The 18,442-nt window shown below is 36.9% G+C and overlaps 1 protein-coding gene across 2 annotated transcripts in view; it reads right to left on the reverse strand.

Moving 5' to 3' along the window:
- The window catches only part of dach2.L (dachshund family transcription factor 2 L homeolog), a 332,937-nt gene that overhangs the window by 63,908 nt on the left and 250,587 nt on the right, over nt 1-18,442 (reverse strand). The window contains 3 exon segments of one of the 2 annotated variants that reach the window (NM_001095278.1): nt 5,387-5,437; nt 10,588-10,760; nt 14,761-14,916. In NM_001095278.1, coding sequence (NP_001088747.1) covers nt 5,387-5,437; nt 10,588-10,760; nt 14,761-14,916 — 380 coding nt within the window. 2 annotated transcript variants of the gene reach the window in all.

The raw sequence follows: 18,442 nt of genomic DNA on the forward strand, positions 1-18,442 counted from the left end.
AACACTATTATAGATGTTTTGTCGTATTCTGGCACAGGTACAGATTGTGGGCAATCAGAGAGATTGACTGCCGTTGGAACAGGTACAAATGGGGGAGATATGATAGGTGCTGGCACAGAATGAATGGTAAGGTAGGTAATGGTAATGTAGGACCAGGTGGGGGGGGGCACTGATTGAAGCCCTTGCCCAAATAACTTGGCCCAGCCCTGCTCAGTTCAACATTCAGGTTTTTTTAAACCCATTAAAAATTAATGGAATAATGTGATTCTCGCTGGCATGTGACTTTTTCTCTGCAAAAAAAGCATGCAGGAATATTCTGTCCCATTTTTTTCTTAAATAAGCTATCTTTTGAGAAATTGCTGTTCACTGCATGATTTATAGCACATGTTTTACCCCTCCACCTCAAAAATTAGTAAATAGCCCTCCAAAACAGAAAAAAAATATGTGATGCAAATATGTCTAGTAGAGAAATTTTGCATAATGGAAAAAATTGCCTTTGCGTAGAAAGCTTCATAAAGAGAAGAGCATATTAGATGAGATCATCCTGTTGTGTTTAAGAATAAACAGCTCCATTGGACTGAAGTTCCACACTGGCTATTTGCCACAACAAATGCTGCGCTCTCTCTCACACTGTCAGTAATAATAGCCATTTGAATGAATGACCAGGGAGAGTTTTCCAACTGTTCTTCAGTAGTAGGACTGAATAAACTAAATTATGGTATATTAACCGTCAGAAAACGCATAAACTACAATATATGCAATCTTTAAATGGAAGTTATTCAAGCAAATAAAATATTATTGATTTAAAAACTGTAAGGGTTTCCAGCCATTCAGCCTTTGCTCTGTTTGGACATATTGCTGCTGCCTCTATTACAGAATATGTTTGATAATATGACCCTGCAAGCTATTTGTTTGCTCAAGAGGCTTAGATACTATAATTTCTCCTAATGAATCTCACCAAAGGAAGTATATAAACAATTAAATGGTGCCACATACCAGTTACTAAATTAATTTAATGAAATATAAAGCAAAGTCTCAAGGCACATTTGCACTACACTCTTGTGTTGTCCTGGGACCAGAACCATGCTTGTGTCACTTTTGGTTTCACATATTATGGTTGTTTATTACTAAAACTAATAATATACTTATATTTGATAAGTAGTGTGTATAGACTTTTTTAAACATGTGTTTTGTAATCTTTTTCCCATTTTTTTTAAATAGCCCCTGAAGTGAAGAATATAGTTGAAGTCACAATTATACATGCAAAAATATTATTACTGCACTGAACCCACACAATTCAACAATGCCTTGCTCTTTAACATTTGAATCATAAGGGATGGGCGAATTTTTTCACCTTGTTTCGCCGAGGAAATGACGGCCATAGACTTTAATGGGCATCAGCGTCATTTCGCCGGCACCGAATTTTTTGCGAAACGAAACGGGTCAAATTCGTACATCCCTAAAAACACCCTTTTTACTGTCTGTTTGCTGATCCCGTGTTTATAAAACAGGGCACATATTGCATTGAACTCTGCTATTTCTCATCTCCTAAAACCTTGCCTCCTTAGGAAAACGCGCACTCTCTGCTGAGCAGCTGCTTTTGCTAAAATTGGAGAAAGTTGGTCCAAGTGCCTGGAGGAATATGCATGTGAATGTATGTATATATTTATGTATGTATATGGTTATTTTTAAAGCTTGACTCAGCAAGCAGCTCTGTGCATGATAAACTGGCATACAGTGCTGAAAGGAAATATATAAAGTACAAATGAATATGCTCAGGCAATATTAGTTTATATTGGCTGCAGAGCTTGTAGTCTTGCACTTCAAAAATTGAATCAAATGGCATTTAGAATCCCACTGCCCTTAGTATTTGAATATTGTTTTTATATCATAGAACACAGGACAGAATTTGGCCTACTTGCCTGTACTCATGCCAAAGGCTTGCTTAATATTCACAGAAGAGCGCCATTTTCCCTTTAGGCAAATAGCTCAGACATTTCTGCTAGGCATGTCGACAGAGAATAATCGGCCTGAAAATAGCTATTGATTCAGAGCAGTCCCACTTTAGACTGTTTATATGGAACCATAAGTGTGCTTTTTTTTGAAACATAATAAATGGCTTTATGAACAGTTTCTTCTTTGCGAGTAAACAGAGCTATTTTTCAGTCCTGTAATCAGTATGCATCTATTTAGCTACTTAGCAGCAATATGCCTTGGTTCATTAGGTAGCTACTGTTGTGTCTCATCCTAGTTAAAATTTCACAGCAAGTTAATCTATTTTATTACAAATGAGAACACAAGTGATAATGTCCTCTTCATTTGCCAAACACAGGGTTAACAGTATTTGCAGCTAATCAATGAGGGCATTTATATCAGTAAATTTCAAATCTCAAAATCGCAACCTTTTTTTCCTTCTTTCACGGCTGCTACAGTTTTATTTGCCATTTCTAGATTTTACAGCTTTGTTTCACTCCATATACTTTATATTTTATCATATTTCCAATGTCTCAATGGACACTGTACTGCAGCCAGGATTTTAAGGCTCCTATTAGGAAAATGGAACACTGTTGCGATTTCACAAGAAAAATATTTTTAAGTGGTTTAATGGCAGTTATTAACCATTTGTATTACGATCTGTGTTACAGCAGCAGTCATAATGTTTCATGGATATGTTGTAGTATAATGGGCATTTGACTGAGATGTTTGTAAAGTGGTACAGGGTATGGGATCCATAATCCTCTGGACTGTGGGGTCTGCTTTCTCTATAGCTAATAAAACAAACCCTCCTCCCCGGCCATTGTCTTACCTGGGCGAGGAAGGGGGACGCAAGTCGGGTGTGAGTGGGCGCAGTCGGGGCAGAGGCAGGATGTGGGCGGTTGGGTGGGGCGGAGGTGGGACAGGAAGTGGGTAGGGGGATGGGGAATGGAGTGCGCCGGGCCCCTCTGAAGATTTATTTGCAGGGGGGCCTATAGTTACGCCACTGGTCAGGTTAATTGGCTTTTAATTACTTTGGCCTAGCATGCATGAATGTCATAGGGTCTATAGATTGTAAGCTCAACTAGAGCCCAGAGGCTCTAGTTGAGCTCACATATCTTAGCTACTGTTTACCATTTAGAGTATTTGTAACCTCAGAGACAAAGCAAGTTAAAGGGATGGTTCACCTTTAAGTTAACTTTTAGTATGTTATAGAATTGCTCATTCTAAACAACTTTTTAATTGGCCTTCATTTTTTATTTTATTTTTATAGTTTTTGAATTGCCTTCTTGCTCTGGCTCTTTCCAGCTTTCAATTGGGGCTCACTGACCCCATCTAGAAATAAATGCTCTGTAAGGCTAAATATTTATTCATATTGCAGATTTTTATTGCCTTTATATTCAGTCCCTTTCCTATTCATATTACAGTCTTTTATTCAAATCAGTGCATGGTTGCTAAGGTAGTTTGGCCCTTAACTACCGGATTGCTGAAATTGCAAACTGTTGAATAAAAAGCTAAATAACTCAAAAACCACAAATAATAAAGAAATGAAAACCAATTGCAAATTGTCTTGGAAAATCACTCTCTACGGCATACTAAAAGTTAATGTGAATAACCCCTTTAATGAACAATGAAACCTAACAAATTTCACTATTGAGATACAAGCCGGGCTTGATCTGAAAACTGATCCGTGAGTTAAACGTAAGCAATCTTCTAATACTGGTTCAAAAAGGTGGGATAGGAGGATATCGTGCTACTGCAATTACTCTTCTAAATGTTAATCTTTTAATTAGCTCCTAGAGGAGTAAGTGGCATTTCACAGTAGATGCTGCTTCCGAATGTTTATAGAGAGTCTAGATATTTAATTCATTTATCTGTCTCGATATGACACATTTAATTGATAGTCTCTCTTTGCACTGTCAGTCTCAATAACAGAAAGACAATACACAATTTACACATTAGTAATAGCTACCCAGTTTTCATTTTCCACTGTATTGTCGTGACAATCCTCTTTATTCTTATTATGGAGTTTTATTAATTTTTTTTTAAAAAAACAGAAATATGCACAAGATATCTCTTTTCAAATTGGTAATAGAAGATATGAGAATGACAAGTAAATAAATCATTGTCTTCCAGTCTTAAATCTTTTGTATCCTTAGTATACACAGAGTGTGAATTAGTGTTGTTATTTTAGTTTCCATTAATTCAGTGGAATCTGTCTGTCCACGTCTTTCTATAGTGAATTGTGATGACCATTTCAACCAACAGATATGTAAGTTAGTTAAGTTAACTAACTTTATTAAGTTAAGTTAATGCCACGGCCACTTTATCTTTGCATGGAGTTGTTGTGCAGAACTAAACAGACCTAGGCATTCCAGAACAAGCGTAATTGGCTGATGCTATTTAAATGAATAATGATACATAGTAAATTATGGCTGTGGATAGGCAAGGCAGCTAGTAAAGGGATGGCATCTGTTATCTGGAAACCCATTATCGTGAATTATGGAAAGGCCATCTCCCATAGATTCCATTATAATCAAATAATTAAAATTTTTAACAATTATTTGATTTTTATTATTTTACTGTTAATAGTAAAGCAGTAACTTGTCCTTGATACCAACTAAGATATAATTATTCCTTATTAGAGGCAAAACTATCCTATTGGGTTAGTTTAATGTTTAAATAAATTTTAAGCACAACTATTGAATAGAGATCCAGATTATGGAAAGATCCCTTATCCAGCCAACTTCAGATTCTAAGCATTCTGGATAACAGGTCCCATACCTGTAAAAGGCTCCAAGTAATTGGTTATACGTATAAGCATTTAAGTCACTTTCAGAGGCAAATTTTTACACTTTTAACTGCTTTGTTTTCAAATGGGTAAGTCACCCGGCTGCTCACTGAACGTTCTAACATTTTTTGTTACATAAATAGTTTTCAGTTCTGTGTTATTTCCTTTACACCTTGTCCCAGAGATCAGAATTCATATAGCTAGGACGGGATTGTGAGCCTTCATCGTTTGTACAGTGTTAATACCAGCTGCTCACATAGTTGTGCCATGTCCTTGTTACTATTTCCATCAAAACATTAATTTCCAGATGCTCCACTGAACAAGAGGCAGAGATAATCGGTTTTAAGAACGCCACAAAAGCTTTCCACTTTCTCTGTCTATAAAGCAGCAGAGCTGTGAAATGTGTTTAGAAACTTTAACAGAGGTCTGATGGGTATGCATGAGTAAGGCTTTATTGTGTTGTATCCACTTATCACCAGCAGTGTCTCATTTAACCTATGACACTGAGCACAGATATCTAGATTTATAAGGTAAATAGTGCCTAGGCCTACTTGCCTGAATGTTTACCCATTAAACGGGCTGTTTATCTTTGAGATAACTCTTAGGTGCATATTTACTTACGTTATGTTGAGGATGTAGCTTCATCTTATCAATTTGCCAGGCAGAAACAACCTTTGCAAAAAGGGTAACAAATAGAAACTTTCACACTTTTGATAAATTTGCGGATTAACAATAGTTCACCTGAACGAAAATTTGCCTGGCGAAATGGCGCAAAACTTCTTTAGCGCTGAGCTTTTCTGCTAGCGAATTGTGTTATTTGCCTTTTAGTAGATTGGTGGTTACTGCTAATTGTCATTTTGGCAAATTTTTGCTAAAAAAAAAAGTGCTTCGCTCTTTAGTAAATTTGCCTGCAGTATGATGCAAAGAGGGATATTCAATTTGCGGTTAGTTACCATTTTTATGCATTTGTGGCTTTTGAGTTATTTAGTTTTTTATTCAGCAGCTCTCCAGTCCAAAATGTAAGTAATCTAATCGATAGGGTCCCTAGCGACCATAAATTGATTTGAATAAGAGACTGGAATATGAATAGGAGAGGGGATGAATAGAAATATGAGTAATAAACAGTAGCAACAACTAAAATTTGTAGCTTTACAGAGAATTTGTTTGTTTAGTTGGGGTCAGTGACCCCCATTTGAAAGCTGAATTGAGTCAGAAGAAGAAGGCAAATAATTCAAAAACTATAAACATGAAAAAATTTAGTCCAATTGAAGAGTTGTTTAGAATTAGCGATTCTATAAAAATACTAAAAGTTAATGCAAAGGTGAGCCACCCCCTTTAAGATATTCTTACTTAAGCTTTCTACAGTATGTGCTACCAAATGGCCAATTCCATGTTTCAAGAAATCTCTGAGGACATATAAAATATACAGATATATAAACTCAGAGAAATCAGATGAAGACAAAGTTTAATAACCAGCTACAGCAGTATTCAAGTTAAACATAAACGTGTAAAAGCTATACATAAATATACATATAAAATGTTAGGAGCAGAGTGGAGATTTTTTGAAAACTGTGCGGAATCAGAACACAGAGATGTGTTTTCATATTTCAGTAAATATGGCTTCCATGTAGTTTAAACGGTAAGCTAAAAATTGCCCCAAGGAAATGCCCCTGATGCTTTACATTTTTGAAAATTAGACAAACGGGCACAGAAAGGGTTAACTGTCATTCATTGCTAAGTAAGCATTTTTTTGCTGTTGTTGCTGAAGTGTACGCTTGTACTAAATGTATAGAACACAGCACTCAGCTCATGTACCTTCAACATTGATTCTCTCTTACTCTCATAACACTTATGTTTGTATAAATTATAGGGGCAAGTGATCACTCTCTTTAAGGGCCAGAAGAATATATAGTAGTTACAGACTCATGCAAGGTCAGACTGGGTTTGTGGGACACAGAAAAAAACCCAGTAGGCCCCAGACCTCATGGGGGCCTGCCGACCCAGACCCGCTCCCTGGCAGAGACTCTAAGTGCTGTTCCCTGACCTCCTGCCTTGGCCCTGATCGATCACACCAAAAGAGGAGAACACCTGAATGTGCCCTGGACCCCCCAGTCCGACGTTGTGTTCCTGGATATGGCATACTTCTTATATGGACCAGAATATACACAGCAATGCAGTAGGCTATCAAACTGTACCCCCTTATTAAAAAAAACATGAATCTCTCCCTGTACTAGGTAGAAAAATAAGATCCAATCATAACTGCTGACCGTATGTACACTTACCCCCTTTAAAAGCAAGGTAAGTGTATATACAGTATTATCATGTATAGTATTTATATTCCGTAGTGCTGAACAATAAATGGTTACATACATTGTTTTGGTTACATGATAAAGTGCACTCGTTGGTTCAGTCCTGGTGTGATTTTTATTGTGGGTATATTATTATGGGTTGTGAAAAACCAGAAGAACATCTTTAGTTTTCATCTTTAGTGACTAGTGCGACAGTTTGAAACTTTAATCTAACTTATAGAAACTCCACTGATAATTCTTTCTTGTCCGCTTTTCCGGTACAAAATTGTTTTTGGATGTATCACCATTCGGCTATTCTCTGCGGAGGTACAATACAATACATGATAGAAAAGAGCAACACACTATTTATCTCTAGTGCGGCAACCTCAATTTTCCATATCAACTGCTCAAGCTGAATCATAAATGGATTCTCTGAGGCCTAATGATCACATTACTATATCCCATTCATGTTACAGCTGTATTAGTTATTGGCTAGAAATGCTAATGGATGCTCCAACACTAAAGGGATCTGAGCCAGAACTAAAGGATAATATGTGTTTGGCCTTGCAATACTCTCAAGCCTGCTTAAAAGAAAAAAAAGCAATTGTCTCCCAAACTTAAAATGTCTTTTCCACATAAGGGGTTGTGACATAGTCTTGATTATAAAATATCATAATTGGCCAGTCTATAAAGCCTTGTGACTGACAACAAATAAGTCTCACTGGCTAAAACATTAGGTCATGAGAAGCCCATATAACTGTTATAATAAATACGGCAGTGAAAAAACAAAGTTGTAACAAACCTTTTGGGTAGAGCTGCCTGCGTGTTTATGGGAAGGAGCCATCTATATAGATGGACAGTATAAAACATATATGTGTGCAACAAATGATTTGTATATATATAGAGAGAGAGAGAGAGAGAGAGAGAGAGAGAGAGAGAGAGAGAGAGAGAGAGAGAGAGAGAGAGAGTCTCACTGATCTGTTTACATATATTATCCTGAGGGTATCATTTAATAAAATAGTAGCAGAATGTTTTAGCACTTATATCAGTTCTTTGCTTTTTATACCTTGGCATTTCTTTTAAATTGGCCTCTCTCTTGTTTACAAGTGGAATAATAATAAGTAGTATGGGGCCCCATGGTTACTATGTTAGGTCAGGGGGTTGTTGAGGGTTGTGTGATTCAAAAACAATGACTGGGGTGCAACTGTTATATATACTGTTGATTTCTTTCTATCATTTAGAAAATCTATCAAGTGGCACCATACCATGTACAGTACAGCTTGCATTGCTGGACCAATAAGCTTTGCTACTATAAAAGACATACTTGCACTTGACACAGATGTGCAGGATGGGTAAAAAAACTTAAAAAAACTATAGCTATGTTACACTGTGCAATGGCTACCTGTGTAGCATCGTACCCTATGTCATTGTGTTTTTATAGAGGTGTACACTGGCCTGGGGAAAACATTAGCAATTCAACTCCCTAGAGTAGCCTAACAAATTGCTATATCCATTCCGCAAATGAGTTAACCTGAATATGTCCTTTAATATATATTTGTGTGGGAAATCAGATTATTAAAATCTACCCAAGACACAATCAGACTGAAGACCCCAGCTCTTTGAGGCACTAATTCTAAAAACCAAGCCACCAGTAGACAATAGCCTCTATGGAATTACATACACAACTAACATTTGAAGATTATTTACACAGTGATAAAAAAATGTTTGTTTTGGTAAAAATATTAACTTAATTCTATAGTGCATCTAATGCATCAAATGTTGTGTCAACTACACCAACAAGAATCCTATTCCCTAGATAGATATTGGAATCACATACAAGTAACCCAGTAATGCATCTTATACAGTTTTTTTTCCACTCACATGAATTCGATTTTACTCGAAATTCGATTGGGGGTCATTTACTAAATAAATCTAAAATGCAAAACTCGGACGAATTTTACCGACCCAAAAATTCGAATCAAATTTGATTCTAATTTTTTCTCTGGACTGGACCTCACCCTTTGACTTATACAGTAATTCAGCAGGTTTTAGGTAGCGAATAGTCAAATTCAAATTCTTAAAGTATGATAAATCTTGAAAATTTAATTCAAATTTTTTAAATAACTCGAGTTTGATCAAATTTGACAGTTTTAACCATTAAAAAAATTTGAAAATTCAAATGTGAATTTGTTATTCGACCCTTAACAAATATGCCCCTACAGTACCATCTAGATGGGGGGGGGGGTACAAAATCCCCTTTATAACCAAATACAATTCTGTAAAGTGGTCTATGTGGTTCATTCATTCTGGAAAAAGGAATCACAGTTCTATATATAATGGAAACTGTAGATTTTTTCTTGCATATACCTTGCTCATACTTCTAAGGGCTCATTACCAATGCAGTGCAAATGAGAAGCATTGGAATCCATTTATAATATTTACCCACCATACAGTGTTTTTTTTCCCAGAAATTCCAGCATAATTGTGGGTATACACGACAACTTGCAGGTGATGCACCAATGTGGATGGTAAATCTGGCACAATTTGGAATATATTTTTTGCCAGCAGTTGTGTTGGAATGGCTTCAATTTGGCCCACATCCTTAACAACAGCATTAGCATCCGATTCCCTTAGCATCACTTGCAGCTATTGATGCAACCAGCTAAGGCAGTGATCCCTAACCACATGTTGCTCACCAACCCCTTGGATGTTGCTCCCAGTGGCCTTACTGAGTTGCTTGTTTTTAAATTCCTGGCAAATTTTGGTTGCACAAACCAGTTGTACTACCAAACAGACCCTCCTGTACACATAGAGGCTACAAAACAGCCAATCACAGCCCTTATCTGGCACCTTCAGGAACATTTTTCAAGCTCATGTTGCTCCCCAACTCTTTTTACATTTGAATGTGGCTCACAGGTATAAAAAGTTAGGGAACCCGGAGCTAAGGTAACCCTGCCAGGCTGATAGGAACTCCAAAGTTTCCTTCTGACAACGCAAATATTCATCAGAGGATGCTAATGGGGTACATTGGCTGTAAATTGCAAAGGAGCTTGTATGAAAGCAAGGACTTAGCTCACACAATTTTAGATCCATTTAACCACTTTGCCTTATAGTGTTAAAAAATGTATATGTAATTCTTGTCGGTTCTCAGTGGGTTTTGCAAAAATATGCCCATTTGATTGAAGCAGTAGCATATTTTCCTGTTTAACAAATGATTACACCCAGACTGCCACCTCCCTCATATGGCTCAGTAAAATGACAGTGTTGCTGCTAGCATGCCTGCATTGGCACTGTAATTAGGGGCACCCATCACCTGGCATTGTCATTAACACATTCCCCATCCCATTGTGCTGTTAGTAAACGTTCTCTTTCACTTCCTCTCTGCCCAGCACAATGGCACAGCACAGTGCAAGAACAATGCTGGTGTGAGATGGAAGCAGATATTTATTAGCAATGGCAGATTACAGTGCTGTCAATCGAGAGCACTTTAACCATCCCACTTCTGCAGAGTCATTCCTTTGCATTGATCCTTACCTTTATAACAGAGGCTCCCATTCTGGACAGAGGACTGTGCATCTGGGCAGCTGCAGCCATGTTAGCTATAGTATTTAGGTGATTCATCTGATTCATTGCCATGGCAACAGATGCAGGAGGTAGGCTGACTGGAAGGAGGGGGTGGGGCATCATCATAAATGGTAAATCTAATCCTAAAAAAAAAAAAAAAGAGAGAATTTGCCAAGCATTAGTGTACTGTAGCACATGAATTGACAGGAGGGATTTCACAGATTTTGTGCATAAACAGTGCCTTTAGTTTTCTAACACAGTGATGATTACTATTGTCAGTTTCATGGTTTCCATACTAACAAAATGTGGGCTAGGAGAAAACTTGAATATTTCAAATTAGGGTCTGGATATGTTTATCCAGATCTTTGCAGCAAATATAGATGCTCATATATATATATATATATATATATATATATATATATATATATATATATATATATATATTAAAGTAACACAGGGTCAAGAATCACGATTGCCATAAAGGAATGTAAATAATAGCAAAAGTTGAATTTGTTATTTTTGAAAATCCAAATGTTAAAATATCGAGAAAAAAAAAAATTTTAACTCAAATTTTTAGAGGAAACAAAAACTTGAATTTTTCACGATTTATTATACACCAATGCTGCAAAAAGCCAGAATCCAAAAATCTGCCATCTCAGACCTGTCAAGGTCCTGTATAAGTCAATGGGAGAGGCACCTATGTCAATCTGAAGTTTTTTGGCCGGCATTGGGTTTAGTCTGAAAATACGACTTTTTTGGGGTTTTCAAGCAAAAACTCCAAAAATTCTAGCAATTTGGAAAAAAGCCAGAAAAGTAACTCGGGAAAAAGACAGAAAAATGGAAGCAATTCAGTAAAAAAGCCAGAAAAAATGGAGTCATTTTGGGAAAAAGCCTGAAAAATTCGAGCAATCGGGAAAAAGGCCAAAAAAATCGAGCAATTCAGGTTTTCGCTCGATTTAATCAAGTTTTTTTCCATTAAATCTAGTTTTTTGTATTAATAAATAAGCTAAAATCGGGCATGGGAATTTGGTTTTGTTTTTTTATGAAATATGAGTTAAATTCTGATTTTAGTAAATAACCCCCTATATGTATTTGACTTAAGGGACATGTCTGTGTAACACTGCCACAGACATGACAAGTCGGACCAACATAGTGCAGTCTACAAGTCAGTGAATAAAATCCACCAAATCTAGCTGGGCATAAGATAACGTTGTCATAGACAACTGACTAAAAGTTTTTTCTCTGATTGGCTATTTGTAGTTTATTACCTACACACCCGAAGATATCATTGAATCCAACTATCACTTCATTATTCTCACATTACAAACAAAACTATTTAAGAACTTCAGAGATTAAAAACTTAAATCAAAAAACATAAATTTGCACCTGGGCAGTAACCCTAAGCAACTATTATCAATCATTGTTTTTTTTTCAGCCAGCTGCAGGTAGAACAATAAAAGCAAACATCTCCAAATTTGCCCAGTGTTTATAAGTGACCCCAAGTGATATAAAATAGAGATCAGGGATGATGGAATTAAAAAAAGATATAAAAATGAGGAAGAGATACTGTGCAATAACTAAATTAATCTTTAATTTGATTGCAAGAAATTCAGTTGGGATAATGAAAATAATAGGACTTTATGAACCACTTCAGTAAATAAATCCATATGATGATCAAAATATCAGGGGCGTAACTAAAAAAGAAGCAGACCTTGCAGTTGCAGGGGGGTCCATGAGTACAGAGGGCCCAATGAGGCCCTAATTATTGAACAATCTCAAAATATCTTGGTAGAACAGGTCAACATACAAATATTTTGGGGCCCTAAATTGAATTTGCAGTGGGGCCCAGTAAGATCCGCCACTGCAGAGTATGGTATAGCAGTTGGCCCAATTGTCCCTAGTCAATGTAGCACAAAGCATGAGTTCATTATTCACTGGAACTCAGAAATGATGAAGGATGCAAGTAATTCAGCCCATTTAGAAATATGCTGCTCTGCTATGATATGTATGCACAACGTGTAAAGTGCTAATCACTTACAAGAAAAAAGTTCTTATTCATACAGTTCAGACTTTCCATATATTGTAATTATTTATGGATACATTTAATTAATTTATCTAGAATATACAGCCTGTAAGAATACTCTATATCATATCATAATCGGGGACAAAAATTAATTTTGGATGACATCTCTGATTTTATGTTGCCCACATAAATTGTTGAATTAATCGCAGGCTTCTCTTTATGATGCAGTTCCTACTATAATTTTACAATGAATCATGCAAGGGTCTAGTGCTATATTAAATATGATTTTAAGACAATTATGTGTCATTCTCATTGGCTTCATTTTTGTTTCAACTTCTGTATTAAATAATTTTCGTACATTTTCTACAGTCTAGCAATATGAAGGACACGTGGCCCACTCTATCTTATTGTGCACCCCATGTTGTTGCTTGCAGTTACAACAGTACATCTCCAGTTTGGTTAAGCAGTCTTGCATTACATGTTTCTAAGGTTTCTCCTGTACCTGGTTAACAGTTTAAGCAGTCATTAAAATAAATGTGCATGCAGGAGTTTTTTTAAACTTTTAAAGAATACAGTATTTAGTCCCACGAGTGTGTGCCTCCTTTACAATCAAGGCACTGTCACTCAGATGAACCCTCTTATCCCCCTGTGATTTCTACCTTTAGCTCTTACTAAATTAGATATTAAAAATAGATATTTAATTTTAGCTGCAATGCAAATCATAAAACTAAATTGTGGTCTGGTTTCAAGTTTTGACATGTCCAGTTTCCTTTCTCTTGGCTGGCCTTCCTGGGGGTGCCTGGAGCTGTGATGGGGGGGGGGGCTCAGTCTAAAGGCCAACTAGAAGGAGAATGCATTTGGTCTCCTAGATACAGTACACCAGAAAAATCATCGTTGAGGTCAGTTAGATATTTCCCCTTAAAGACATACAGCACTATTACTAAATAACAAACCAAGATTTCCCTATATCTGTAACCTTGTTATGAGCTAAGGTTTCCCTTACAGGGGGGAATTGAACTAAAAAAGGTCTGCCAATCACTTAAGATATAAGGGCTCATTTATGAACACTCATTAAAGGTATTTGTGTATTAAGACACTCCTTGCACTTCAATATAATTGCGCTCAGTGCAACTGCCTTTCTCCAGCTCTGAATTAAGACCAAGGGGCCGATTCATCAATAGTCGAATATCGAGGGTTAATTAACCCTCGATATTCGACTGGGAACTAAAATCGTTCGACTTCGAATATCGAAGTCGAACGATTTTGCGCAAATCCTGCGATCGATCGATCGAAGGATTTTTCGTTCGATCAAACGATTAAATCCTTCGAATCGAACGATTCGAAGGATTTGAATCCAACGATCGAAGGAAAATCCTTCGATCAAAAAATCACAGGCAAGCCTATGGGGACCTTCCCCATAGGCTAACATTGACTTCGGTAGGTTTTATCTACCGAAGTAGGTGGTCGAAGTATTTTTTAAAGAGACAGTACTTCGATTATCGAATGGTCGAATAGTCGAACGATTTTTACTTCGAATCGTTCGAATCGTTCGAATTCGAATTTAACCAATTCGATGGTCGAAGTACCCAAAAAATACTTCGAAATTCGAAGTTTTTTACATTCGAATTCTTCACTCGAATTTTGTAAATCTGCCCCCAAATGTGTGTACTAACGTAGGGAACCCTGGCTTTACCGCCACCCACTAAGGTGGTGGTAGAGATAGGGTTCCCAATATGCACTATCCCTAAAGAATTGGCTGCACACATCATTTTGACAGTGAGCTCCAGCAGTCATCTCTTCCAAGTCATGGAAATCACTTAGAAGATGTTCAATGCAACTGCATCCATTTGTATTAAAATGTAGTGACATTGGGTCAATTGTGGCAATTGCATCTGAAATTGAAAAGTGCACTTGCAGTCATAAATGGCCCCTGTAACATTTTTTTCACAGCTTTGCTCCCTATACCACCCAGGGACCAGCAGACTTGTTCTGTGAGCCAAATGCTAACCTTGGCAATTGGCCAAATAATAATTAATTACAAATTAAATTTTTTTTAGCTATTTTTTTTATATTCCAGCAAGCAAAAAAAAATTTACTGTAATATTATCCACCATACTCACTGTTGGCTAGCAAGTGGTTTTGCTGGAGAGGGCTTAGTGGATGACCTCCAAGGCTGGCTTGACCTGACAGAGTGACATGTCCCATGCCATGCTGAGATACAGTTGTCGTGATTGGAGACTGCAACTTGTCTTTGTCCCATGAAGATTCACTTCCACCTGCAGGACAATAGTGATATACATATATAATTCATTCTATTTGTATAAATGTACATTTACAATAATATAATGTATTAATAATAATGTTAGATTATCTTCTGCAGTCATTAATACAAAGGACTTAAACTGATTTGCAGATATCAAACCAATTGCAAATTGTATTGCTATGTTAAAAAATCAGGAAACAGCAAAAGAATACCCCTGGTGTCAACACCTTGTATTTGTTTCTCAACAGAAGAATATTTCAATCGTTTTTACATTGCATATTAGCACTAGCTGTAAAGGGAGCACACAGAAACAGTCAACCTTATGGAACTCTGTCCTCTACTGCCAAGCAGAAATAAGACATAAACATAAAATATTTATTGTTATACTACACCTGCTAAGACAATCCACATTACCATGTAGGAAAGTGTCACTAGGACCCTCTTTTATTCACAGCAAATAGGGTTTAGAGAGCTGTTCACCTAAATTCTAGAAAAGGGACATTGTGTGGATGGGGAGAGATCAATAGAGAGGTATAGTATAGATTTACCCTAATGCTAGCAATGTACTGTATGCTGGAGATGTAAAGCTGAAATTGGCACCCTCCTCCACATATTTTGGGAGTGCACATTGCTCTGACCCTACTGGTACCAGGTATTACGCTCGTGCTCACAAATACTGGGATGGGAGGTGCCAGATACCCCTGCTAACTCCCTGCTATTTCTAGAAACAGACGATGGAGAAGAGTTGTTCGACTCTACCTTAGAAAGACTCTTTCATAATGCAGCTAAACTCCTTATTTCAAGCTAATGGAAAACATCAGTATCCCCTTCTATTGCAGAATAGCTAGGCAAGATTAAAAAGAATTAGCAAAATTTGAAGAACTCTCAGCCCAAACAGAGAAGCAAAGGAAAAATTATAGAGACACCTGGTTACGTTGTTTTTTTTTAAAGAGGCAGACACATATAAACAAAATATCGCTCAGTGATCCCAAAAAGACGTGAAAAGAGGCTCCCAGAGACCCCTGACTTACAACCCCTTACATAGCTCAGTAGGTTAGCAAAACAGTCCAAAGGGTCAATAAACATAAACAATTGGAGATATCAATCTAGTGTAACTATGTACTGTAATGTAAATGTGAATATTAGGCTGTGGATTTCTTAATTTTTAATTTACAGTAACCCGATATAATACTGTAATGTGAATGTGAATACTTGACTATTGATGTATTAATTCATGGTAAACCTGTACAATATTGAATTGCAGTTGTGAATACTTGACTAATGTGTGACAACCCCCAACCCCCCTTTCTTATTTATGTATTCCTTCCTTTATTTAATGACAAAACTGTTAATAAAAACCTAATGAAAGAAAAACGAGGTATGGTGAGGAACATGGAGAGGATGAGGAGGCATTCAACTTGTGCCCAAAATAAAAACAGGACATTTAAAGACATCTAAAGGAGCAGGGTACATGCCATGGTTTTTGAAATGATGTTGCTGATTCTCAAGACAGGTAGCCCTAAGATTGTGATAGTAGGAAACCGGTCTTTGTACTGTTCTGTCTGTAACTGTAAACAGTTGTCACAGCCTGCTGCACTCAACTTTTTTTAAACCTATGTTACAGCTCACAGGCATTCTCATCAGGATAAATGGCCTCATGAAGGTGCATGTGACAACTATAACATTGGTTGAACAAAACATTATTTTGTTTGAGGTTGGCTGTTCAATATACCCAGGACTTTGCTCACATGAGGATACGCTGAAGAACTGCTGGCTGCAAAGACCAAGTATCAAGGGTGAATTCCAGCACTTCTATTGATACTGCTATCTCTCCATGACCTCCTACAAGCATTTTCTTGCCTTTACCCTTACTGCTTCTTTGGTAGAAATCTATGAGGGAGAATGTATAAAATGTCCAGCAGATATAATGACTGGTAAGCCTGGCTGACTAAAATGTCAAGTACAACTCTACAAGCATTATACATTCCCTTCTGTTCAGATACATCTCTGCCACTTTTTTTAAATATGGCTGCCAACATTAAAAATGCAGGAATGTACAGCTCTGATTCTTTCTGCACCCCAGACTATACTCCTACCTTTACTGGCTTTCTCCTTCCATTGGTAATACCATATTTAGCACAGTGCTCCACTTTATATGGTTTTGTTCAAAAACATAGACATTTGACAGGTTTAGTAAGAAGTGGTGCAGTTTAGCCTGCTGTAACAAACATGTATGTTTTCTGTTAAATGGGGGGGGGGGTTATAATGAACTATCTTGTCGTTGTTGGCTTAGTCCACAAATCAAGGCAAATGCATTATATGAAGGTGACTTTATTTTATCTTTCTTTTGTTATCTGCTTTACACAAGCAATGCTATTTACTGTCCATATGTTCCATGACAGAAGAGATATAATCTGGACAGGTGCAGAGAATATTTAGGAGAGCTTAATAGCTTGAAGGATGCACAAAGAAGATATCAGAGACCCTGCTCATTTAAATACATATTCCGTCTGCAATTAAAATTCCACATTCTCTCTAGGCTTGAGAAGTTTTATTTACAGAAATCACAAATGAAATGAGAAATTAGCAGCACATAAGCAAATCAAATATGAAAACACAGTCACCCGAACAGTGAGTGCATAGCTTTGTGAATAAATATGATTTGGCATGTATTTGTTCCCCTTGAGACACAAGAATTCCTGTTGCTTTGCTTTATGACAAAAAAAAACCTTGTAATGAATTTTTAATAATGAATTAAGAGGGATGCATTTTAGATGCAAACACAAAACAGAATAAATGTACCTTTCCATGAGAATTTAGGAAACCAAACTAAGCTCCAAAATGACAAAAAGTTGAATAGGTCTAAAATATTGCTATGCAATATTTTACTATTACAACTCTCCATATCTACAAATCATCTGGTCCTACCCCCTATTCATTTACCAGATAATGTACAGACTACCCTGCAACAGTTATGCCCCCCCTCTGCAACTTAGATATGAACCTTGGGGGTGATGCATTTAGTGTTGTAACTAAAGGATTTTCTTTGCACTAATACCCCCTTTCCACTGGTAGTGACATCACTGGATAGTATCCACTGGATACATTTTCCAGGAGAGGGAAATATCAAGGGCAATAATATGAGTGGGAATGCATTAAATCGTAGCCATACATGAAAATTTAAAATGCCCAAAAAGCTTCTTTGTTATTGTTCCAGTATGAATCAGTAAATGGCAATCTTCTGAGTATCTTAGCAATGTAGATGAGTCTGGGTGCACTATATGGAAGGATAGGAGAGAACCAAATAAAGAGTTTTCTTGTTAAGTACAGCTTCATGCTGATGCAATATTAGCAAATAGCAGGAGTATACCCTTTTATACAGTCAAAACAATTTTCTTTAGAAATGAAGTATTTGCTTCGGACTATAATGTTTTGCTGCCAAAGGGAGCCATGATTTAAAGTGAGCCGAAGTGTCATATTGGAAAAGTCCAGTGATAGCTTTACTGGGTTAGTTCCAAAAATGTATCAAGTGGTTCAGC

This window comes from Xenopus laevis, chromosome 8L (assembly GCF_017654675.1).
Source record: "Xenopus laevis strain J_2021 chromosome 8L, Xenopus_laevis_v10.1, whole genome shotgun sequence".
In the NCBI taxonomy this organism is placed as follows: Eukaryota; Metazoa; Chordata; class Amphibia; order Anura; family Pipidae; genus Xenopus; species Xenopus laevis.